Source organism: Maniola jurtina, chromosome 13 (assembly GCF_905333055.1).
Source record: "Maniola jurtina chromosome 13, ilManJurt1.1, whole genome shotgun sequence".
In the NCBI taxonomy this organism is placed as follows: domain Eukaryota; kingdom Metazoa; phylum Arthropoda; class Insecta; order Lepidoptera; family Nymphalidae; genus Maniola; species Maniola jurtina.
In genome coordinates, this window is record NC_060041.1 from 12,425,002 (window position 1) to 12,452,295 (window position 27,294).

Consider the following 27,294-nt stretch of genomic DNA (forward strand, 5'->3'; position numbering starts at 1 on the left):
ATTTCATTTCATTAATCATTTCATTTGCTTGTGCAACGCAAGATAAAGGATTTGTCGTTCACGAAAATTTTGATAAAATCGTAAAAAAATTACTGTAAATACAGTTCAGTGTTGTAGTTTATTACATTCAGCTTCTTCTGATTTAACAGTGCTGCGATAAAGAACAGTGAATTTAAGTTAATTTGGTCGTGAAACGTATGGTGCAGTAAACTTTGCTCAAAATGAATATTAACTCAAGAACACCCAAAACTACGCCTATAACGGATGATTACGATATCTCCAACACGGTTCTCGGCCTTGGAATTAACGGAAAAGTAAGTCTTTTTAAAGTATTTGGTCAAATTCCCTAAATAAATAGAAAAAAAAGTTAAGACACCTATTGTTTACATAAATGACGTAAAGGTACGGAATTAGCTTAACAAATCAAGTTTTTTATCAACGACAGTTTTAAAAAGCCGAGGTCTTTTTTAATGTTGCAAAATTTTAAGCTGTTAACGGAATACCAAGGTAAGCAGTGGCACTTTAATTAACTAATTTCGTAGTAATGTGAACAATCAGTCAAATGTTTTTAATGGTTGACTCATTAACGCTCAGAGATTCTATTATTGGCATTCACGGTTTAAAATTATCCCGACAATTGCTATGTCAATCATTTTACTGTGTATTTTTGTAACAATATCAACATGTACATTGTACAATGTTTTTCAATAAGAATGTAATTCTGTAATCACTCTTTTCTTTTAAGTTCCATAGTAAAACAAAACAGTTCTGTCCACTCCATCCATCTTGTGACTAGATGGATGGACTGGACAGAACTGTTTTGTTTTTTGAAATGGCTGTTAATTATAGTGTGTCTATGTTAATAGCCATTTCAAAAATTACTTAAACTATAACTAGAAAAACTTGCTTAAATCCCAAATATGATTATATGTTGAAAACTTTCAAGAATGCATTTTAATTTTTAATGATTTTGAAATACCTGTTCAACAAAGTCCCCACACAGGCACTTGTACTTCCTATGTAATTTATTTTCTACTTTCTCTTTTTTTTTTAAATGTTTAAACTATTGTAGGTGATTTCCATTATAGATTGTTACAACGTTAGACGGCTGTACTCACATATCTAGTCTTTGGACTTTGTCTGTGTTGGTGTTAGCTGGCGGGCGTGCTCGGCCTTTTTGGAGTGTTTTTTTTTTTGTTAAAACTGACTGGAAAGCGCTCTAAGGGGGTGCCGTGCGTATGTCGGCGAGCGCCGGCACAGACGGGGTCCATACTTGTATAGTTTAACTAACTTGTTACAAATAACTACAAACTTGACATTGGTTAATCTTTGTAAAGCCAGACGAGAGAGAAAAAAAATATCTAGTCTTTTTTTATGTTTGGAAGGTAAGTAAGTGCTACCTAGAATTTTCAATTTTTCAACATTTGAGCACCTATGGCCTGTGTAGGGATACCCTAGTGGTTAAGATGTTGGCTTCCTATTTGGGGGGTCAGGGTTGGATTCCATGCGTGCTCCTCTTACTTTTCGAATTTATTTGTCTTTCAAACAATGAAATATCACTCGCTTGAATGATGAAGGAAAACATTGTGAGTGAACCTGTATGCCTGAGACTTGAGAGTTTTATTTTCATTCAGATATACAATTTAGCACTTGACTGCAATCTCACCTGATAGTAAGAGAAGTTGGAAGCAGGCTAACCTGAAAGGGGTATGGCAGTTTTTAATAAAAACCCATACCCCTACTGGAATGCTAAATCACTTGGGGGTAAACTAGCCACTGCCAAAAAGTCTCCCACCAGAGTAGACAAGATACTTAGAAATTATAAAATTCCAAACTCCTGCAAGGTATTGAACCCCGCACCTCTCATTAATAAGACCACAGCCCTGGGGAGGTTGTCAAACGTTGACAGATAGACAGGCAACTAAGTGATCCTATAAGGGTTCCATTTTTTCTGTGGAGATACAGAACCCTAAAAATAGAGGTACATTCTCAAGTATGTATGGTCAATGAACTTCCTGATATAAATTGAGTCATACAATACTTGAGCCTGTGAGATACTGGCAGTAAAACTCTTAACATGCGGGCATTGCATGGTTTTAAATTCTTGTTTAAACATAAATTTCCTTCACCTTTAAAGCAAGTGAAACTTAATTGCTTAAAATGGACTTATATGAAAAAGTTGGTGGCTGACGATTGAAAAATCTGCCCTTAGTCAAACTAATAAAAATCTTTTAACAAGTGGTGTAAAAGGGGCTTCCAAGCATCTAAATTTATTCTCTTTAACGAGCTTCTGAGCGTTCTTCCGCTTCACGTCCTTTTAATGTTGAATGACGGATCGGGGCCTTTACATGCTATTTACGTCTACTTGTGAAACACAAGGACGTCATAATTAAATGGGTAGATAATAATTACTTACAAATTAAATTCTGTACAATATAATACTATGTTACATAATATTGCACAAAATTATGTCAGATTAAAGTGTTTTACGAGTAATTTATTCTAATTGAAAAATACTAGCTAAACATTAGCTAAATTAAACACTAGATGACCACTTTGTTCTAATCGAATTTTTGAAAATTCTGAAACACATATTATAAACTGAACAAATATCATATAACTTGCAAAATGGCGAAACCTCAAAGCTCAGTCGTTATAGGAGCGGACTGAAACCCGGAAGGTCGGCGGTTCAAACCCCATCTGTTGCACTATTGTCGAACTCACTCCTAGCACAAGCTTTACGCTTAGTTGGAGGGGAAAGGGGAGTGTTAGTCATGATTAAAATGGCTAGTACTCTTTTTATTAAACCTTCGTATACCTTACTTTCTTGGAGCCTGACTTGGAGAGACCATGGAGAGTACTCTTAAGAAGTGACATACATATTATTAAAGGTGAACTTTCGAGTCGAGCGTCTGTAGCGTCAATGACGCCGCGTCACTGACGCCGTGACAGAGCGGCAGATTAAAAGTTTATTTCAACAGATGAACAGTAAACAAACATCATATTGCTACAACGTTATGTCGTAGTCGGTAATCAGGAAAATACCATTCATAACAATTAATTAACTAGGTAGGTACATACTTACTTATTAATTATTATTAAGTTAGTCAAGGAGGTAGATGTTACGTAATCATTTGTTATCATACTATCATAATTGGGTTTATACCAGATAGAATTTTAAGAGGGCTCTCTCCGTCACTCGTTTCATACAATCGTAGTTCCAATTTCATTTGAATATTAAGCAACCAAAGTCCATGATATTTTGCAGACATATTCTAGAAACTAATATCTATGTCTGTGGTTTTCCAGATTTCTGTTAAAATATTCGGTTTCAAAGTTACGCGGTCTTATACATACAAATCTTAGAGCCCATGTAATTTTAAAACTACATATTTTTAGAAAAATCTAAAACGCCACAAACACAGATATTAGTTTCTAGAATATGTCTGCAAAATTTCATGGACTTTGGTTGCTTAATATTCAAATGAAATTGGAACTACGGTTGTATGAAGCGAGTGAACGGAGAGAGCCCTGTTAAATGGGAATTTATTCTTAGTAAGCACTATATTATAAGCACAGTATTAGTAATTTAATAGAGTCACAACTTAAAGTAGATTTTAGAGCCTCGCTTAGAATTTAGCTCAACAGTTGAGGAGCGGACTGAATTCCGAACGGCGGCGGTTCAAACCGCACCTGACTATGAAGTATGGATCCAAAATTCACTCTCTCTCTCTCTCTATAACGGGATGATTTTAAATACATAAAATATCATGTCACATAGACGCCATGAGATTAAACCCAATATTGCCCATTCAATCTTATGACAAGGGCAACAGCCATCTCGAAGCTGAACCGATTATGATGAGTCACAAAAATTGATAGCATTTGCAACGCAATTGTATGTATAAAGTACTCTGTGAACGTAATGCTATCAGTGAGAATTACATGCCTAACTACTCGAGTCACAGCGAGGCGCGCGGCGCCACAGATAAGTAATGTTTTGTTCTGTAAATAGCATCGATAGAGAAGTAACATTTTACGAGGAAACCGTGACACTGAAAGCTATTTTCGATAAACGAAATATTTGATTCATGATTTTCCAATTTACACTCATACAATATGTACACAATAATATCTAAAAGTAGGTACATATTTCGAGATATGTAAATTGTAAATGTATAAAAGAAACCGGCCAAGTGCGAGTCAGACTCGCGCACTGAGGGTGCACACACAAGTTAGCGGCAACTCGAAATGTTCGAAGAATTTTTGAGCAGAGAAGTAGTAGAACTTAACTCTATTATTTTGTAAGAACATTTATTTTTAGCCATGTTAATCAGTTCTCAATCAATTTCTCCTAAACAGTAAGCGTAAAGTTCGTGGTATGAGTACGACAATAGTGCATCGGGTGAGGTTTGAACCGCCGACCTTTTGTTTCAGTCTGCTCCTTACCCGTTGATCTATTGAGGCTTCTATTTCGATTAAGAAGATAAAATTCTGTCGATCCGCGATGCATCTACTATGAGTTTCGTAATGATTGGAAAATTTAATCGTTGATGCTGATAAATATCTGCAGTGCTGTGTTGTCGCACATATTATGTTTACTCGTTAAAGCAACATAATCTTTGTGCAAACAATTTTGTATACATTGTCCTGATAGGGTATACACAGGGTATTTGTTGTGAAAACAGATTTTACGCAGTTTCTACGATGTTTATACATAGTTGTTTAGATGAGACAGTATATTTTTTACGCGTTAACCTATGTTTTTTGCACTGTGCTGATGGTTTTTGTATCATACGATAGTTGATTATACGAAAATACAGTTGGCCTTGTCCCACGCCTGGTCCACGAGTTCAAAGTCGCTCAGAGTGCTATGGAGCGGGCTATATGGCGTATCTCTCTGAAGGACAAAATCCGTAACGGGGAAATCCGTAGGAAAACCAAAGTACAACCGTAGCAAACTGAAGTGGCAGTGGGCAGGACCGATGGCCGCTGGAGTGGACGTGTTCTTGAGTGGAGAACGCGTACCAGCAAGTACAGTGTGGGATGACCTTCAAGCGACCTTAAGAAGGTATCGGAAAGTGGGTGGTTGAGGAAGGCGGGGCACCGTGTGTGGTGGCACGCTCTTGGGAAAGCCTATGCCCGGCTGTGGACTCCAACATGCTGATTGATTGATACGAAAATACTATAAGTATCAAAAATAAAATACCTTTTTAACCAACTTTCAAAGGGAAGGAAGAAGTATTTGTACATTCAAAAAAAAAACAAAGTAGATTCCACAAGTCTGTATCCATAACGTCTTCATGATTAAAGTTAAAGGTGGGGTTGAAGTTAATAAACCCTGACTTGTACAATTCATTTTGCTTTTATTGACGTTTAAGAGGACTCTCTCCGTTACTCGCTTCATACAAACGTAGTTCCAATTTCATTTGAATATTAAGCAACCAAAGTCCATGAAATTTTGCAGACATATTCTAGAAACTAATATCTATGTCTGTGGTTTTCCAGATTTCTATTAAAATATTCGGTTTCAAAGTTACGCGATCTTAAAAATTCACATACAAATCTTTGACCCCTCTAATTTTAAAACTACATATTTTTAGAAAAATCTAAAACACCACAGGCACAGGTATTAGTTTCTAGAATATGTCTGCAAAATTTCATGGACCTTGGTTGCTTAATATTCAAATGAAATTGGAACTACGATTATATGGAGTAAGTGACGGAGAGAGACCTGTTAACTATTTCGTGAAACGATTCCGAATCAAAATCTAAGAAACGATTTGTCGCATCATTAAATCTCGATGCTGTTAAATCGATTAAAGAATCTACATTCGTTTTAGTTACCTAGTTAGGATTTTATACGTTTTCAGTTTTAGCTGTGTCACCTTGAAGTGATTTGCCTACATTACTTCTATCAATACTGACGTCAGACTTGATAAGTAATGCCTCATAGTAGGTAATTGGAAAGTGAAATACCTACGTCATTGGTTACGAGATTTTTCACCGTTATCATTGCCCTAATTTGTTTTGACGTCATCAAAAAAGAGTTTTGTTTGTGAAAGGTTTCTTACTTGAATCGCCACGATGCAAAGTCATCATCATCATCATCACCGGCCTCCTCTCAGAATGAGAAGGGCTTAAGGCCATTGTCCACCACGTTTGGTAGATTCGACTCACTTTGAATGACTTTGACTCACATTCATGCAGGTTTTCCTTTTCCTTCACCATTAAAGTGAGTGATATTTTTACTCCCAAAAGTTGTGCCTGACCAAGATCGAACCCCAATCCTCAAGAAGAGGAGGTCGAATGTCTTAATCACTACGCTATCATCGCTTTTTCAACAGCAAAGTGATAGTGCAATATAATACTGGATCCACATTTATTATTTTAGAGTATCGAAACCCCGGTCCCCGTTGCGTTACTAGTCTGTCTTCGGTTGAAAAGGTTAATGCTTAGGATACCCGATTTTGTCCTATGCCTTAGGACCTAGGCAGAGTGAACTAGAGTGAGGAAACTCGGTTTGATCCTGAATAGACGATATGTCAAATATTAGGCAATGGTGACGTGAAATCATAGAATAATAGGGATACTTTAGGGCTACCTGCGTCAAATATACTAACATTTGACGCCTGCCATTGACGTCGATGCCTCGACGTTTTGTTACTCGTAGAAGTGCACTAACTGTCGTGAACTGTGACCTAGGTAGGGTCAACGACAAAGCTAGATTTGCACCCGTCCATAGTTGCTTGCACTGGCCGTTGCGGTTTAGCTGTATCGCTGTTTGTACAGTCTAAGGTCGTAAGTCGTGTAGCACTATAATGATCAAATTCGCGTGGCACGGTTATGCACATGCCTCAGGTGTATGTGGCGTGTTTATAGAAAAAGGTCATGAGTGCGACAGGTTTTTGATGCAACAGCTTCGCGGAATTGCTACTCGAATTCTGAGGCCGACCGTACCTATCGTAAATATTAACAGGGTGAAGTGGCCCTGACATTAATGCAATCAGTCAATCATTGAAAGGAACATTGCAGCTATTCGTTCCTTGTGCAAAATAAATTCGTTTAAACTTTAAACTGAGTACAGACATAAATTCAAGGAACTAAAACGTTTATAACTAAAACCGCAAGGTCGATATTTGTTTACAAATAGTTCTCGGAGATCTAATAAAGTATGCAGATTTCATCATATCTTATAGGTTGTGTTGAGACTAAGAGCCACCGAGTGCCAGACCTTCGTTGTTTTATAAAAACTGAAAGTTTCTCTGAGTATTGTCCCTTAAACAGGGAAGAACGATCAGCAATTATGAAGTTTGGATTGGCTTTGGGAGATAACAGGTAGCAAAGATATTTAAAAATTCTTACGTCAAAGTATGAAGTCTAATTTTTTTATATTCTCTTCGGAGTAGTGTTAGAAATTACGCCATGCATTGGCAGACACTTAGTATCGTGGCAAACCCCTGCCAGGTGCCTTTAAATATTTAGGTAATACGTAAGATTTTTTATACCTGTTATCTCCCAAAGCCACCATTCTGATCGTTCCTCCCTGTGTTGGGGACAATACGCAGAGAAACTTTCAGCTTTTATAAAATAACGAAGGTATGGCCCTCGCTGGCTCTCTCTCTACATATAATGTACGTAGATGTGACGTATTACGGACAATGAGACTCCTTCATGATGTACATCTGAAGGATAGTGACTTGCGTGTGTATCGGTAATTTCACTGAGTCATGCCGGATAGCTAACGAATAACGATGTAAAGTTGCCTTCAAACTACGGAAATATAATATAATATATAAATATCGCTCACCCTACTTTTAAATGTCACTGTTCACACTTACATATAATATTTATATTACATTTACAAGTAGGGTGACATTTAAAAGTAGGGTGAGCGATATTTATATACATATTATATTATGTTCCGTAGTTTGAAATCAACTTAAGAAGTAATAATTAACTGTGTAGTACTTTTGGCGCGAGCTCAAGGTTATACTGGAAAAATGTATCAATCCTTGTCTGTCATAAAACCTGAAGGTTTATTGAAATAAGTGCTCTGTAAACTAAATTGAAATAGCTTATAGTAACCCTACCAAACTGCACATGATAATATTATGGTTTCCATTGAACAACATCTCTACATCTAGAATGCAAAGAATTTTTATAATAATATACTAACGACCCGCCCCGGCTTCGCACGGGTTTTAGAAAAAATTAACAAAACCAATATTAAACTATATTTACGTAATAATAATAATAATAACCTTCCTCTTGAATCACTCTATTTAAACCCCATTTAAAACCCCACCATGAATGAAATGAATGGGATGAAAACCCCATTTAAATACGTTGCGTAGTTTAAAAGATCTAAGCGTACAACATACAGACAGCCTGAAGTGACTTTATTTTATACTATGTAGAGATGAGTTTAGTGTACTTAGGTAGGTTCTAGTTCACCTTTGCCTTACAAGTTGTGTTGAATCATCAATGCGTTTCTTATTAGGATAGGTTAGGAGTTAGGGTTATCATTGTTGACATAATTAAATATACCCAAATTAACCCATATACAATGAATAATTATATTTTTCATCGTATCCTCTTAGCATTCTTTGTTTTTATCTCTAAGTAGGGTGACCCAGTTACCACAACGCTTATCGATCTTTACTTTAGTTAAGCATCCTTGACCCAAGTCGGTAACAGGATTGGATGTAACATTTTTCCAGTACTTAACCAAGGTCTGCATTATTCTAGGTCTAATTGAATCGCGATTCATAAGGATACTGGCCTTATTTAAAACGAATTGAAGTATCTATTCATTTACGAGTATTTCCCTTATTAATCCCTGACCCAAAAAGAGAGGTGTTATAAGTTTGACTTGTGTATCTGTGTATCTGTCTGTGGCATCGTAGCTCCTAAACGAATGAACCGATTTTAATTTAGTTTTTTTGTTTGAAAGGTGGCTTGATCGAGAGTGTTCTTAGCTATAATCCAAGAAAATCGGTTCAGCCGTTTGAAAGTTATCAGCTCTTTTTTAGTTACTGTAACCTTAACTTGTCGGGGGTGTTATAAATTTTTAATTTACACTTGTTTGACTCATTAATCGTATCGACTATTGGGATGGTCGCAGTGTGATAATCACAACTTCCTCCAAACCTCCAAAAATCCTCTGTGACTATAAACGTATGCTATTACCATTGGATTACATTGACTACTGTTTCTAACATTATTAGGTAAAATTGAATTAAAGTCTATCAGTGAACAATTATTATGTTATACACACAAACAAACCCAATCTGATATAACCATACCAAACCTCAAAACTAACCCCAATTTTTGTCATACCTCGAACGTTCAGTAGATTTGGTTCAAAATGTAATTTTAAGGAAACTACCAAGTAAACAAATGTTTGGGAAAACTCCAAACCGTGTATTATCTACGTTTAATCTAAACGTTGTTTATCTAATCTAAACTAAATCTAGCTTTAAATACCTGGGTCATATTCTAACAAATGACATAAAGGATGATAAAGATATGGAGAGGGAGCGCAGGGCTCTCTCGGTGCGGGCTAACATGATAGCGCGCAGATTCGCGCGTTGCTCCGATGACGTGAAGGTGACGTTATTTAAAGCTTTTTGTCAATGTTTTTACACATGTCAACTGTGGACAAAGTTTACCAAGCGCAGCTATAATGCGCTTAGGATACAATATAACAACGCCTTCCGCATCCTAATGAAGCATCCGCGTTTCTGCAGTGCTAAAGCCATGTTTGCTGCGGCGAGGGTCCCTGACTTCTTCGCCATACTCAGAGCAAGGACGGCTTCCTTCTGGGAAAGACTAAGACACAGTACTAACTCCATCTTGTGTGCTGTTAACGAAGATCTGAGTAATCCTTTTTCTAAAAATTGGTCAAACCTGAATCGGTGCGACAACAACAGCTTTATTTAGATTAGTTTACACTATGTATATCTACATTAAGCTGTATATTATTTTGTGTTTTTTCTTTTCTTTTTGTTTGTTATGGGTTGTCTTGTGACTTATATTGCCTGAAATAAAATTATTATTATTATTATAAACTAAACGGATGCTCTTGTCAACAGGTTGTAGAATGCCACGAGAAACGCACGGGCATGAAGCGAGCGCTGAAAGTTCTGCACGACAGCACCAAAGCGCGGCGGGAGGTGGAACTGCATTGGAGAGCGAGCGGGTGCATTCATATTGTTGAGGTACGGACTTTGTTTTCCATGTCTTTTTAACCCCCGACTCAAAAAGAGGGGTGTTATAAGTTTACGTGTGTATCTTTTTTTTTTTCTTCTCTGGTCTGGCTTTACAGTGATTAGCCAATGTCAAGTGTGTAGTTATTTACAAGTTAGGAAAACTATATGTATAAGTATGGACTTCGTCTGTGCTGGCGCCCGCCGACATACACGCGGCGCCCCTTTAGAGCGCTTCTCAGTCAGTTCCTCGGTCAGTTCCACCACCAATAAACATCAGCGGGACACAAAAACCGGCCACTTCTAACAAAAAAACACTCCAAAAAGTCACAACACGCGCGCCAACAAACGCCACCACAGACAAAGTCCTACGTGTGTATCTGTCTGTGGCATCGTAGCTCCTAAACTAATGAACCGATTTTAATTTAGTTTTTTTTATTTGAAAGGTGGCTTGATCGAGAGTGTTCTTAGCTATAGTCCAAGAAAATCGGTTCAGCCGTTTGAAAGTTATCAGCTCTTTTCTATTTACTGTAACCATCACTTGTCGGGGGTGTTATAAATTTTTAATTTACACTTAATTTGGTCTGGTGGAAGGCTTCGGCCGTGGCTAGTTACCAGCCTGCCGGCAAGGCCGTACCGCCGAGCGATTTAGCGTTCCGGTACAATGCCGCGTAGAGACCGATTAGGGGTATGAGGTTTAATAAAACTGCCAAACCCATTTCAAGTTAGCTCGCTTCCATCTTAGGCTGCATCATCACTTACCATCAGGTGAGATCGCAGTCATGGGGTGACTTGTATCAGAATTAAAATAAAAAAAATAGGCTTGAAGGAAGCGCTGAAAGTGTGTGTTCAATGTTCTATGGTAGAAGGGTGAAGGAGGAAAAAGTTTGTGGAGTCTCTTCAAAGTATGTGTTGTATTCAAAAATCTGTACTGAAATAACCCAAATCCATACTTAGGTAATATTATAAATGCGAAAGTGTCTGTCTGTCTGTCTGCTACCTTTTCACGACCCAACAGTGTAACCGATTCTGACGAAATTTGGTACACGGTTAGCTTATATCCCGGGGACGGACATAGGCTACTTTTTATCCCGGAAAATCAAAGAATTCCCGCGGGATTCCTAAAGACCCATTCACTTAACCGATTTATATGGGTACTGAGGTAGCTTGGGCCCCGTAATCGAAATAGGCAACTTTTATACCGGAAAATCAAACAGTTCTCACGGGATCTTTTAGAATCTAAATCCACGCGGACAAAGTCGCGGGCATCCTCTAGTTCATAATAAAGATTTGTATTTGTTATATCTGATAAACGACCGATAAGCAGCTTGCTATGTTTCGTATAGAATCCTGAGACAATCAAAACATTCAACCCTCAATCACCGTTGACAAAAGGCATTATGTAGGAGGTTGTGACATGTGACAAACCGACATAATACATAATAGGCCATTGTGCATACAAAATTGGTGTTTTTATTGAAATTGGAAATATTTCACTGGGTACTAATGAGTGCCATTTTTCTATCCTATGATTGTTTCCAAAAGATTCAAGGTTAAAGCTAGTGCCTTGAGACATGAACAATTATTAACAATTAAATACTAGATTTAAATAAAACGTAATGGATGGACTCGCACACGGAGTTCCGTACCATCGTACAAGATCTACTTTTTTATTATTAGGGTTCCGTACCTCAAAAGTGTAAGCTTGGCCCATATTAATTATCTATAAAACATAGTTGGCGCCACTCAAATCATAACATCATATTAGAAGGCGTCATTGATTGGCTGAAGTTGTTCAACATCTGATCGATAAACGTACTGTATATAAAATTCTTATAGTTTTTAGTTGATGAATTGTAGCATAATAAAGGATAATATTTGTAATCAATATATAAGATGAAAACATCTTTATTACTTAGATGATTTGTGAAACGAGCTTGATGATTTGTATATTAGTCACTAAGTTTATTCATTGTACAATTTGGATTGGCCGATAACGATAAGATAAAAAGGGGAGTGGCTAATAAACGTGGAGAGGTTACCTGTAAGAGTGGTTTTAAAACGACGACATTCAAAAATATACTAACGTAAGAGGAACAACATTTATTTGACACAAATGTAAAAGTTAATAAATTTAAATATGAAATAAAAGTGTAATAATTTATCATAAAGATTGTGTTTGTGATTTCGTCAGACCTTACCCAAAAGGTCAGAAGAGGGACATCAAGAAAATATAATATTTTCTTGTCACGCTCACGACTCAGAGAAACAAGTGGAAATATACAGAGGAACGAGAAAGAAGTGGAGGTCTAGTAGACCACAGACATTTTGGAGCACAAGGCCAATATTTGGGCCTCAATATATCAAAGTACCTAGTCATGGCATCAAAGGATTTCTGGATAAACGGGTAGGATCTTTCCATGATTTTATTTTTATTGATACCTATTAATGGTAATTTTTTTTTATTTGTGTGGGTTTTCGTTTTGTTTGTTCTACATTTAGTTGTCATTTTGTTAGAAAGCTTTGCTCCGAGTTGGAATGGAAATTATATAACGTTATGATACCTAGAATTACCCACATGTTTATAATTCATCTTGTATATTGGTTATACAAATGCGATCGACCTTCAAATTGTGGTTTAAATAACATTGAGGTATTTAGAAGGCTTATTTTACAATGAAAAATGAAAAATGTTTATTTACAAAATACAGTCTTGTACAATTTTCCTGTGTCTGTGTGGTGGTACCCGCACTAGGTTATCCTGTATCGTGGGTACAATGGAATAGATAGTGAACATAGTGTTAAACAATATAAAAAGTGTGGTTTACTTAATGATGGGCGTTATTGTTACTTTTAAATAGTTTTCAGGATGTATCTACTATGTCCTGCCGGGGTTTTATTTCTCATTAAATGATTTCACAGGTGAATATCTCACGGAACGTGGTATTTCAATCTTCACACTTGTAATCGTGTGCCGAATTAGTTTGGTTAAGAGTTACGATAGGGATTTATTTTCACATAGTGGTTTTGTTTTACGGAAGGTAGGTTCTGGATTTAGGTTCAATCGTTTGCTGCACTCATTGTATAGATGATGTTTTCCTTTTTCTAGCACACAGTGACGCGATATTATCACACAGCACTCATTGGGCATCTTGAATGTTGTTTTGTGAAATTATTATTTTTTGTAAACCGCTTTGGGATAAGGTAGAAAAAGTTACATGAAATAGCTTTTCGTTTTACGCCTGCCAGTGAAATAATCCGTCTCTACTTGTAATGGTTACTAAGTGATTGGGGATATAAAATGTTAATTGATAAAAATGAAGGTGATCCGTTGTAATAAAGTAATAGTGACCAGGGTTAATAAATTGAGCATTTTGAGAAATATAAATCCTAAAATGGGTGTAAAAGTAGGTTTATCTTATCTGGTTATTCTTTAACTAAATTTAAAATTATGGTAGGTAGGTAGTCAGATAGTTTTAAAATACGGGGTGCATAAATAAGTGTTTTTTTTTTACAAAAGTGAGGAGAAATGTTTTCATTTATCTATTTTTACCACTTGAAACGCGTAATGTTTGAGTTTCAAACATAACTTTGCTGATAACAGCTCACCATGAACAACCCATGGCCGGCCCACTACTGAGCAACAAGTGTCTCCTCACAGAATGAGAAGGGTTTAGGCCGTAGTCTACCACGCTAGATAACAGCTAATTTACTTTTAATACTGGCACAATAATTTGAGTACTACGAGTAGCAGGTAGGTATAGTATATGGGCAGCGGGGTTTTTTTTTTTTGTTTACCTGTATTCACGCAATTAACTGTGTACTGCCGCATTTAAATGCAATATGATTTTGTTTTTATTGGATTAACATCGCTTGGCGGGTTAAATTCCTGGCAAATGTTCTATTAAAATTAGAGTAAGTTTTTTTTTAATGGTAATATACCTACAGTACTGCCCTTAGGGCAGGGCGCGATTATAAGTACCTACTACCAAAATACTATTTTCTTTGTTGTACGAAAGAAATTTTAGGCAAATATCTTTGCACTACGCTCGCGTTTGTGGCATGACATTATCCCAGAAATATATTTAAAAAAATTTTCACGCTCGCTTGACTCGCTTCGCGATAGTTCAGTTTCGATATGCATTTAGTTAACGAAACTCTCAGGAAACCACGTTTGTTGTGCTCTCGAAATTGATCAGTCTATTTGATAAAATCGAAATGCGGTGCCTTATAAATTTCGCTTAGGAGCGCCGGTAGTATCTCATGATAATATGAATAGTGATCATAATTTTTTTTTTAGGCTGATTAAGCATTGAAGGTTTTTCGGCTGGTCTGGCATTTCGCCTGATTTTATGTTTTTGCTTATTTAGCGCGTTCAGGAAAGCTTTGACAACGTTTTATAACATGAGTATATATATATTTTTTTTGTTTTAGTTACCGAAACAGAAAAAAAAAAAGCATTAAAGATGTGGGACCGAGGGATAAATCTAGTGTGATTTTTGGTTGGATTATGAAGTTGTAGTTAGGGTATTTAAAATAGAAAGATTTCAATTGTAGGAAATGATGTAAAACATGTTGAGGATAAGTTGTGTAATAAAGTCGATAATTCACTTGTTGGATGTCACGCGATCTCATTGCGAGGAGGAATCTTTTTCTTGTCTCTGTTTTTATAAATACGGTGTTCTGACGGGTTTTTTATTTACGTCTCGGATTATTGAATACTTTCGGTGTTTGATTGGACGGTTAGAGGTTGCAAAAGCAATCGCCCTCTAATTAAAACATTTATTTAGGCATTAGTTCAATTTGGATTAAATCTCGCGAAAAGCCACGGTGGCTGTCTCTCGCGCGTCTTGGAAAGACATTCCTAATGCCTGTTTTTCTGAGGGAGGGATGCATTATCAAGTGAGATGAGCTGCAATGTTTGCGGCTGACTATTTTGGAAAATTTGCAATCGTGGCAAGTGGAGTAAAGTTTGACTAAGCTATTTAATGAACAAAGTATATAATGGATTTGGTGAATGGTTATATTATATAACATTTTGATAAATGGATGAATTTGAAGAGTGTATGTATGTGGTTGATGCACATTTGTTTCATATTTTTACTTAAGTTATAAAGTATTACATTTGGTGAGTAGTTATTTATATTTGGTAGGGTAGGTTTGATAAACAGGTAGTTATCTTGATTAATAAGTGAGTTATCATTTTATAAATGCGTACTTTAATGTTTGATGAACTGGTATACTTGATAAATGTGCATATTTTCATACTTCAAAGACAAGTTGTACCTATTAGTTTCTTCAAGCTTTTAGTTGCTGATAATTATATTAACATTCTTTAGAGCGCATGTCCTATGGACGAAATCGTTTATACATACTTTCACTGTTTGAAATGTTACAATCATAAAGATATAGTTATGACTAGAGGGGGTCATAGCTTGTTGCCGCTCTTGTACATCCATGTGTCAACTAGGTATTGTTATCTCAGTATATTTCAGGGAACCTCCGTTCGGGTGAAAGCGATAGCTGTTGGATAAATGCTTGTTGGGTTATCAGAAGACCGTGTAGTCTTCGATGAGGTTACTTGTAAATATTATAGCGAAATAGTAAGTTTAAAAATAGAATGAGGCTAAACTAAAAAAATGAGACAAAGATAAAAATAATAACTTAAAGCATTGAAACAGCATAAAGTGAAATAGTAACTTACAAACTATACATACATATTTACGAATTATGTAGATAGATATAGTATTACTGGATTATGTATATCAAATAAGAATACTGTCAGCTCATGTTTTGTTTTCGGCGTGGTAATTTTACGCTTAAAACTCATAAGAGATATCATGAGGTTCGCTTTCTGTAAAAGTTATTAGCTTTAACAGTTAATTGATTTATTACATTATTTATTTATTATACACTCAACAAGTAAAAGTATTTTGTTTTGACAAAATCCAAAGAAGTACCTATTGGATTAATAAGGCAAGGTACGAAGCATTGGCTGGATTTTACAACATTTAAAGTTTCCTGTTCATTTTTATCATTGAGTTAATTTGAGGCGGAAGGATCCTCTGGAAAATTTTTAAGATTAAGTTATTAGTAAGAAAGTATATTTTGATTAGGTTAGTTTAAAATGTACAGCCGGTAATTTAAAAAAAATATATATATTTAATTTTACATAATAGGTGAAGCTGGTTGATGCACCAAAAATCAAATTATCATAGGAATTTAATTAAGCTAACATTTTTATTTATTATCAACTTCAAATATACAGTAGCAAACTGATTAGTTGGAATACATGCAGTGATTGGAATATTTAAGTTCCGATAGAAGAATCTATATCGTGGCTTGTTCCTTTATGGACAAGAATATTTTTTTTTGACTCGTGGGACCACTTACACAAAATATCAACGTTCGGTTTGGAGGTCTTCCATGGCTATTCCTACAGTTCCATGAGGTATTGAAGAGGTTAACACTTTGTCGCTCATCACATCAACCAGCACGGCATTTGGGTATGATGGATGGATGTAGATAGGTACACATTTGATGGGGGGGGGGTTTAGTGGTTTGTATCAATAGGAACCAGGGGTTGAATGAGGAAGGCTGAGGACAGTACGTGTGGTGCTTACTAGGGAAGGTTTATGTTCAACAGTGACCTTATGATGATGACGATGTAGATGACGATGATGATGATGATGGACGTACGAGGACGAATCTTTTACGAAACGAATAAAGGAAAATCGAACAGATGCGGGTCATTACGGTTAACATATAAAATAATGTATAAGGTACCTACTTTCTTCTAATCTTTATGATCGATCAGCTTGTGATAGAGATCTTGATGTCGTAGAGAATAGAGATGTATCGAACGGAATATTTATTTCATTTTTTTTCCTGCTATTATGTTGATATCGCTTTTCTCTATGAAAAGGAATTAATGATAAACTAATAGGTATCATTCGGCGGCGAGTCGCGACTGTGTCGTTCCCAGGGTCGAATTTGGTAGTTCTGCTTATGTTACTCGAAACGACAAAGTACGCCATATGGTGCATATTATGGCTAAAATAAAATATATAAGTATCATGTGAAATTATAAATCAAAGATTCTTTTTGCATGTAGATATTATATGGTTAAGAGGCACAAGTGACGCAACTACTGTACCCTGGCGTTTGTTTAACATTGTCCATTAGTACTTCAGAATGTGGATTTTGCTAGGAAAAAAAAAAAAAAAAAAAAAAAAAAAACAATAGGTAATTGTAAGAAATATGGGAAGCGTAATCTGCATTAAAAGAAAAAGTTTGAATTGGAAGCAACCAGGCATAGGATTTTCATACATCCGTAATCACGTTCCTCTCAACTCTCTAACTATCACGGTTCACGGTACGCCGTTCACAGTTCAGGCCGTGACGCACGTGCAGACGGACAGACGGACGGAGAGCAGAGGTTTAGAAAATAGGGTCTCGTAGGCACCCTTCGAGGGGTACGGAACTGGAGAAAACTAAATTATAATAATGATAATAGGTTTTCTAGGTTACCAAGTAAAATTACTTCTCTTTGGTCGGATTGTATTATGATGGATGCTTATGAAACAAAATTAAATGAACGGTCTACTCAAAGTGTTTTATGTTTGCAGGATCCAAGGATGTTGGAAATGAATAAATGAGGAAAAGAAAGACCCAAAACTAGGTATGGGTCAGGGACACAAAGTCCCAAGGAAGGAAAGCCCCGAGGTTACGGGCTATGGACAAAAAGTCCTATAGGAGGAAGGAGGTAGACCCTAGGATAAGGGTCATTAAAAATTTGGATCTGGAGGGAAAGAACCCTAGGATAAGGGTCATTAAAAATTTGGATCTGGAGGGAAATAAGGACAATCACATATGTATCCCGGTAGAAGAGAGACGCGCCAAGGCTCGGAATCCGCGATTTTCCAATAAGAAGGGAAGAAGAAAATATGTGCGTAAAACTATTGCGTTGAAAGTGTATGAAAATGTTTTGTGATTTAAATCGAGAACTGGCGGCGATTAACTTTAAGTTTAGAGAGTTTATTTTATCAAAAGGACAAGAAGTTCACTTACACATATTCATATTAAGAATCGCTCCCGATTCTAAATATAAATATAGAAGAAAACATAATCTTTAAAGGTATGGTGACTATACAATAATATAAAAAGTCAAAACACGTTATATTCGTTAACAAACTATACCTACATCTAGCTAAGATATCTATGGTGTTTGACACTGTTTGATTAAACTTTAAACTTTGTAAAAGATTTTTCCTCCAGTATGAGTTTCGGCAAGTACATTATGTAGTAGAGCTAGGTAGTTTACATACCATAATTAGTCCTAGCTTTATGTAATTGTAGCATAATAGGTATGTTCGTTTTGTGTACCATATTTATGAGATTTAGCTTTAAAGTGATGCGTGTATGTACGGACTTTAATAGTATTTTCCTAACAAATAGACATATTTTGAATTTGTATAATTGACTTATATAATATAGTTCATCAGTTTTCTTATATAATTCTTTAGTGGGAAGGAGAGTCTAGTTGGAACAGAACTTTTAACAATTTATTTTGAGATACTTGAAACCCTTTAAAGTAGTTTTTAGTAATTAGTTTTACATGCTCATCCCCAAATCTCTATTGAGTGTTCCTGTAAAATATTGGCTTGTGAGTTATAATTGATGCTTCGGACTTTATGCATATACCTACCTTCTTTGATTAAATTGAGGCCTCCTTTAGTTGCTACTGGTCTCGCAATTTTTGATATCTTTATGATTTTTGAAAAATTATTTATAAATTTAGAGTGTCTGCATCTTTTTATTTTAATATTAGCGGAAGAGAACAGAAAAATGAATTTTAGATTAAAGGCTAAATTTGAGTGCTACTGTAGACTGGCAGGTAAAGTTGCGAGGGTAAATAGTTTGGAATTGAATTGAGTTTATCTGCTATTTTCTAATTATATCGGATGGAAAGGGGTGCTGCGAGTGCTCTAAAATTAAGTTGCAATCATAATCAATACCAATGTATCAATAAAACTGTATATTCCTTCTAGTTAAGTTAGCAAGAATATTAATTTAATTAATTACTATCTTAATTTTTTTTTGTTTTGTTGAACTAAGTCTTTGTCATTTTGGTTGTGAAGTTTACATGTTACTTAAGTTTTAATTTTTTTTTAAAAGCGATGAGACTCGCTTAAAACAGGATGGCCGAGCTGTAAGCTTGGCCCATATTAATTATCTATAAAACATAGTTGGCGCCACTCAAATCATAACATCATATTAGAAGGCGTCATTGATTGGCTGAAGTTGTTCAACATCTGATCGATAAACGTACTGTATATAAAATTCTTATAGTTTTTAGTTGATGAATTGTAGCATAATAAAGGATAATATTTGTAATCAATATATAAGATGAAAACATCTTTATTACTTAGATGATTTGTGAAACGAGCTTGATGATTTGTATATTAGTCACTAAGTTTATTCATTGTACAATTTGGATTGGCCGATAACGATAAGATAAAAAGGGGAGTGGCTAATAAACGTGGAGAGGTTACCTGTAAGAGTGGTTTTAAAACGACGACATTCAAAAATATACTAACGTAAGAGGAACAACATTTATTTGACACAAATGTAAAAGTTAATAAATTTAAATATGAAATAAAAGTGTAATAATTTATCATAAAGATTGTGTTTGTGATTTCGTCAGACCTTACCCAAAAAAAGGAAAAACGGAACCCTTATAGGATCACTTTGTTCTCTGTCTGACTGTCTGTCGATCTGCCTATAGGGTAGTTCCCGTTGACCTAGAATCATGAAATTTAGCAGGTAGGTAGGTCTTATAGCGCAAGGAAAAAATCTGAAAACCGTTAATTTGTGGTTACATCACAAAAAAAAAATGTGTTAATGAACAAATAATTAGTATTTTCAATTTTCAAAGTAAGATAACTATAGAAATTGGTATATAATTACCTGTACATTCTCAAACAGCAGATTTTATTTATTAAAAGAGATTTTATTTATTTTTATGCATAATAGTTTTTGATTTGTCGTGCAAAATGTCGGAAAACATACCCGAGTACGAAACCCGCGGTGCGACAGATTGACTCGCACTTGGCCGGTTTTCTGTATCATCATCATTATGATCAACAAATCGCGACTACTATTGAACATGGATCTCCTTTCAGAATAATCTGCACTGGACCAGCATGACGAACTATGGCCAAAACCCTTCTCATTCTCAGATTAGTATAAGAGTATGTATTTTTTTTTTCAGATCATCGACGTATACGACAACACATACGGTGGCAAGCGATGCCTGCTTGTTGTGATGGAGTGCATGGATGGCGGAGAGCTGTTCCAAAGAATACAAGACAACAGAGAGGGCGCCTTCACTGAAAGACAGGCTGCTGAGGTACCAAAATTACCTACAGAAATTGATTTCAAATGCCACTATTAAAGTCGTGAGTAGTGATGGACCATTTCACAGTGAAACCACAGAAAAATCACGTGAAAACGACATATGACAACACTATTTGCTAAGCTTTGTCACCATGAAGCCAAATCTCACAAAGTTTGATAATAATAAATAAATAAATCTTTATTATCTTAACAAAACAGTGTTTACAAACTTTAGTGTGAGGCCCTGCCTCCTATTGAAGTCAAATCTGTGTTTCAGGAGGCAGTGTCTTCCCATAATATAATGTATCAGCATAATTAATAATTATGCTGATACATTATACTACATAAAAAAAATAGGGTCCCGTTGGCGCCCATCAGATACGGAACCCTGGAAAGAGCATAAATAGTACGTGACATAACCAGTACAGAGTTAGGAAAAATATTTGCATGGGTGCCTACTTTAAAGTTGACCGTCCAAGTCTAACAATACTCACAAACTTTTTTTTTTTCAGATAATGCACTCAATATGCGTAGCAGTCCGTCATTTACACGACTCGAATATAGCACACCGCGACATCAAACCTGAGAACCTTCTATACACGAGTATGGAACCCAACGCGATACTCAAACTGACTGACTTCGGCTTCGCCAAGGAGACGCTCACACAGGCGGATACCCTGCAGACTCCTTGCTATACACCCTACTATGTCGCACCAGAGGTTAGTCAGCTAGACATATAAGGTTACCCAACTCTAGAAAATCTTCCATTGACCCACAACTTGTAGATAAAATCTATCTATCGTGATAGAACTTCGTATAGCGATATCTAGTTTACCCCTTGGCAGTTTCTCGGTCGCAATGGGTCTGAGAACCTTCGTTACAAAAGACTGCTCAAACTGACTGACCTCGGCTTCGCCAAGGAGACGCTCACACAGGCGGATACCCTGCAGACTCCTTGCTATACACCCTACTATGTCGCACCAGAGGTTAGTGAGTTAGTCATTATAAGCTTGACCAACTCTAAAAAATCTTCCATCGACCCACAACTTGTAGATAAATTCTATCTATCGTAATAGAATTCCGTACAGCGCCATCTAGTTTGCAATTTTGCAGTTTCTCGCAATCTGTCTGAGTCTGAGACCTCCAGAGGTTAGTCACTTAGGTAATAATAATGATATAAGCTTGACTAACTCAAGACACATCTTCCATCTACATACAAAGTCCAACTTAAGGCTTGCATGTGAATTTTTTTCTATTGCGACGGAACTCTGCATAGCGCCATCTATTTTTTTATAATTTTATTATTTTCTTTTCAGGTGCTAGGTCCAGAAAAATATGACAAATCGTGTGACATATGGTCAGTAGGTGTGGTCATGTACATTCTTCTCTGCGGATTCCCTCCTTTCTACTCCAATCACGGGCTGGCGATATCACCCGGTATGAAAAAGGTAATTGAGGATGGATCAGTGATATTATATTTTCTTAGGGTAAAGCCCTTTCATATGATACCCCACCTGGTATAGTTATCTTACTTTGAAAATTGAAACACGTTTTAATTTTTTTTTTTAAATGATGTAACCACAAATTCGCAGTTTTCAGATTTATTCCTGTATTTTTGCAATAAGACCTACCTACCTGCCAAATTTCATGATTCTAAGTCAACGGGAAGTACCCTATAGGTTTCTTGACAGACACGACAGACAGACAGATAACGAAGTGATCCTATAAGGGTTCCGTTTTTCCTTTGAAGGTACGGAACTCTAAAAAGAATTAAAAATATAAGTATCTAAAGTGACGACTTAAAACTACGTCACTTGAGACACATTGTCTTACTCTCGTGCGATTTGCGTATCGCAAACTTATTACGATAAAAACAGTGATAACCTAGTGGTTAACATAACATAATATACAGGATGTTTGGTAATTAGTATAATAATGACGAAATAAAATTATAAAAATTTCCATACAAAATTTTAATTCTTTTTTATGTCCAAGTTTTTATGGCCCTAACGTGCCCTAACTCACTGAGATCGTTGACCTTGGCCTATCTAAAGATGACCAACGATCTCAGTGAATTAGGGCACGTTAGGGTCATGAAAACTTTGACATAATTTTTATAATTTTATTTCGTCATTATACTTCAGCATAGTATTTATCAGATCAAAGTAGCATGGGTACGTGTCGTCTTTATATACTAATTACCAAACAACCTGTATACATACAAATATTCATTTAAAAAAAGATATAGTGCTCTGCAGTGAGCCGGTGATAGGTTGATCATGATGATGATGGTGATTATGAAAGTTATTTTTCTTATAATACATTTTTAACCCCCGACCCAAAAAGAGGGGTGTTATAAGTTTGACGCGTGTATCTGTGTATCTGTGTGTCTGTGTATCTGTCTGTGGCATCGTAGCGCCTAAACGAATGAACCGATTTTAATTTAGTTTTTTTTTTGTTTGAAAGGTGGCTTGATCGAGAGTGTTCTTAGCTATAATCTAAAAAAATAGGTTCAGCCGTTTAAGAGTTATCAGCTCTTTTCTAGTTTTCTTGTAGAAAAGAAGGTTAGATAACCGTTAGGTTCATAATATTATGTCAATAGACAAATGTCAAGCTGTCAAGATGGACGTTGCCTAAATACATAATTATTTATTTGAAAATGATGTTTTGGAAAACTCAGATACTTTGGATCGTCGGGGGTGTTATAAATTTTTAATTTACACTTGTTTATTTGGAAATTATTTGACAACAATGTTAAAAAGCATCGAAAATAAATCCATCCAAAAATTTATCAGCTGTCTTGTTCGCCATCCGCCATTTTGAATACATTGATGACGTCATTAATGTGGCTGGTATTTGATCGTAATAAAAATTTCTGTTGCAGCGTATAAGACTAGGCCAGTACGATTTCCCAGAGCCGGAATGGTCTAACGTGTCCGCTGAAGCCAAAAACCTGATTCGTGGCATGTTGTCTGTTGACCCTGCTAAACGTTTGACAATACATCAGGTAATTATTGATTTTTCCCCTTCTTCTTCTTCTTCTTCTCTCTGGGCTGGTTTCCGCACTTAAACGTTTCCGTCTGTTGTGCGTGCGTTGCCCCTCCCCGCCGAAGTCTTCACTCCAGCCATCCAAGCTCGCTCCAGAAGCCGAGTAGACCGCCCAGGTTGCCGAGGGTTCCCCTGGTTTATTTTGGTTTAAGTGTTCCAGTAGAATTTTCGAATAGCTTGTGCTGTTGGTGCAGTTACATATTGTATACCCTTAGTACGGGATTCCATATTTCAATTACTCTTTTAGTAAATTTTAACTTGAAATCAAATAAAGTTATCGAAAACTACAATCAGGCTACGAAATTCGAATTTGTGATACGAAAGAAAGTAAATGTGTTTGCGGCTTCAATTTTTTTTAATAGCCTCATCATCATCATCTTATTAAGCATTTTAAAACAATATTATCCAACAGGTTATGGCAAGTCCGTGGATACGTCAATACACCCAAGTGCCGCAAACTCCACTTTACACGCACACGTTGCTGCGCGACGCGGGCGAGGCGTGGGCGGACGTGCAGGACGAGATGACGCGCTCGCTGGCCACGATGCGAGTCGACTATGACCAGGTACGTGTCACTTGACATTGGCGACTATGACCAGGTGCGTGTCACTTGACATCGACGTCAAACTCTCTCTACTAAAAACTAGCTAGGGGGAGGGGGGAGGCTCTTTCTCATATAGATTGGCTGCCGGGCTGCGTGCAGACTAGTTCATGCTATCTTGGTGGTTGTAATTCAGTGATCATCCCTGAGCTACCGAATAACCCCCCCTGGTAATACAAACGTCAGTAAACCAGTGTGTCAAAAATGGAAGATGGCTGTGGGTTCTAGCCCAGCTGTTAAACTTTTAGAAGACTTCGTCTGTGGTGGCGTTTGCTGGCGCGCGTGCGGTGCTTTTTTGGAGTGTTTTTGTGTTCGTGGCCGGTTTTTGTGTTCTGCTGGTGGCACTGACTGGGAAGCGCTTTAAAGGGGCGCCGCGTGTATGTCGGTGGGCGCCGGCACAGACGAGGTCCATACTTATGCGTATAGTTTCCATGACTTGTAAATAACTACAAACTTGACATTGGCTAATCAGTCTATAGCCAGACGAGAGAGAAAAAAAAAATGGAAACATGAGCGGTGTGTAACAAAATTTCGTTTGTTTTAGGTGCAAATAAAAGCGCTAGAGCAAAGCAACAATTCGCTCCTCAACAAACGACGGAACAAAGTGGGTGCCTGAGATGAAAGCAAGTAGTACTTAATGATAGACGCAACCTCACAAATATTTTAATTAACGAGGACCGGTTACAACTAAGTTAGGCCCTTATCAAATTTTCTACTCTTTTTATACAGGGTTTATTAGAATGCTAGCAAATACGATAACATTAAGTAAGATACCACAAAAAACGCGAAACAAATAAAAATAAACAATTTTTTTTTAAAGTTTCCAATGTATTGCAAATAATACATCTGACAGACGGTAAAGGTCGATGAACGTTGCGTGGATAGGTGCCGCGGGGTCAATGCCGCGTCGTACGCGGGCATTGTCTCCGAGATTTGCATGCTATACATTGCGGATTTGAAATTACTAAAACTATGTATAAGGCAAATGGTTATTGGTATTGGATTGTGTTTAGGTAGTATAATAATAGCGCTAAGTTATTGCTAGCGTTCTAATAACGCCCTGTATATGGCTTATACACATGATAGTCAGAATTTAACGTGTATAAGCAGAATTCTAAGGGCCTTTTACTTAGTTTGTTAGCGTTGCCAACTTTTTAAATAAAATTAAATGTATGTTTACAATTTATGACCTTTAGTTTATCGTAATTTTGCGTACAATAATTGATAATTTAAATGCTACTCCAGCATTAATTAGGTAGCTCGCGCAGTAATAGTTCGTTCAATTTCAGCGCTTGCTAGAAACCTTTGGCTTCGGCCACCTTCGGCCTGTTTTGGCCGAAGGTGGCCGAAACCGAAAGTTCGGTCGGACACTACTAGAATTATTTGAAAAACGTTTGACATAGTACGCATCGTACGAGTTTGGCATCGTTTTTTGACATGTCAAACATGTAAAGTTCGTCATGTAAGTTTGATCTTTTACCGGTAGGTACCTACTATGTAGTCAATTGACGTTTAAAACAAAGTCCTTTATAATATTTAGTTACAGTTAGTATAACAAAGTTTGATCGAAATGACATAATAAGCAAATTGATAAAAGCACATGTCAAGAAAGAAAGTACGGCGTTTTGCCAAGAGCGATTACCGCACGACACGATAAAATGCGGTAACGACTCCGAGCGCCACATTTTTCTATAGACCGTGTATAGTCGCACCGGCCGGTTAAGAGCTAATAGCAATAAAACTTTTTAACAATAGTGTTTTATATTTTGAACGGTCAATAGTCTAATGCGTGCGAGTAAAACTCAACCTAACGACTACTTGATTAACAGGGCTCTCTCCGTCACTCGTTTCATACAATCGTAGTTCCAATTTCACTTGAATATTAAGCACCCAAAGTCCATGAAATTTTGCAGACATATTCTAGAAACTAATGTCTATGTCTGTGGTTTTCCAGATTTCTGTTAAAATATTCAGTTTCAAAGTTACGCGGTCTTAAAAAATTTCATACAAATCTTTGAGCCCCTGTAATTTTAAAACTACATATTTTTAGAAAAATCTAAAACACCACAGACACAGATATTAGTTTCTAGAATATGTCTGCAAAATTTCATGGACTTTGGTTGCTTAATATTCAAATGAAATTGGAACTACGATTGTATGAAACGAGTGACGGAGAGAGCCCTCTTAAAGCTACAAATTTATTATCTTTCCCGCAAACAAAGAAATTCTACGGCTGCATAGAATTGTCAAATAGATGTATTTTTTAAATTGCCATTATCATAACTGCACATAAGGCACACTACTTATAAAAATAATGAAACAAATAACAACATAAACATAATAATTCTTAATTTAAGTTTAGGAAGGTGTAAACGCGTGGTCATTTTATCAGTTCTAAAGAAGGCCTAATCGGGATTTCCGGACTTCGCAGTTCCGGTCGCTTGTTGCAACCCTGTTGTAAAATATTAGTAAATCTGTTGTAATTATTAATGACGGCATTTGACTTTGAACCTTAACGTGAACAGTTAAGTTAGCGTTTTGAATGTGAACGTACCTACTTATGATCTTTTGGAATATTTTACCTAATTAGTTAACTTTTATGGCTTTTAGCTCCGAGCCGGCCGGTACGACTATACTCATTCAAAAATGTCTGTATGATCATTGACTAGTTTTGCCGTCCGAGCTAACTAGAAAATAGATAGATTTATAAAGAAAAGGCAGTATTCACTAAAAATAAATGACGCTTTAGCTGAGCGCTAATAAAATACTTAATTCGGAAGTCACAAAAATTCTACAATTAGTAGCATAGTTAAGTAAAAATTTAAATAAATAGGTAATTGTAGGTTTAATTTAATTAACACTATACGCTTTAACGGCCAAAATTATTAATCAATTTGTCTATAATTAATCTGTCGATAAGTTATGGAACATTGTTAATTGTCAATTTTTTGTTTGTGTACTTATAAAAAAAAATATTACTGGTGTTATTATTTATTTTAATTATTTTACTGGCTATCCAGCGCGGTCAGCCAGTAT

The 27,294-nt window shown here is 36.3% G+C and overlaps 1 protein-coding gene across 3 annotated transcripts; it reads left to right on the forward strand.

The window, feature by feature from the left end:
* Nucleotides 1-26,003, forward strand: LOC123870651 (MAP kinase-activated protein kinase 2). 3 transcript variants are annotated; one of them, XM_045913998.1, is made up of 9 exons: nucleotides 1-314; nucleotides 10,098-10,223; nucleotides 20,485-20,622; nucleotides 21,122-21,277; nucleotides 21,545-21,595; nucleotides 21,926-22,057; nucleotides 23,494-23,616; nucleotides 24,070-24,222; nucleotides 24,803-26,003. In XM_045913998.1, the coding sequence occupies exons 1-9, from the start codon at nucleotides 222-224 to the stop codon at nucleotides 24,872-24,874; spliced, it is 1,044 nt and encodes a 347-aa protein (XP_045769954.1). In that variant the 5' UTR covers nucleotides 1-221; the 3' UTR covers nucleotides 24,875-26,003. The 3 variants fall into 3 exon arrangements, with proteins under 3 accessions (XP_045769954.1, XP_045769953.1, XP_045769952.1); XM_045913997.1 differs by having other exon boundaries at nucleotides 21,122-21,262; nucleotides 21,530-21,595; XM_045913996.1 differs by lacking the exon at nucleotides 21,545-21,595 and having other exon boundaries at nucleotides 21,122-21,328.
* Nucleotides 26,004-27,294: the final 1,291 nt, after the last annotated feature.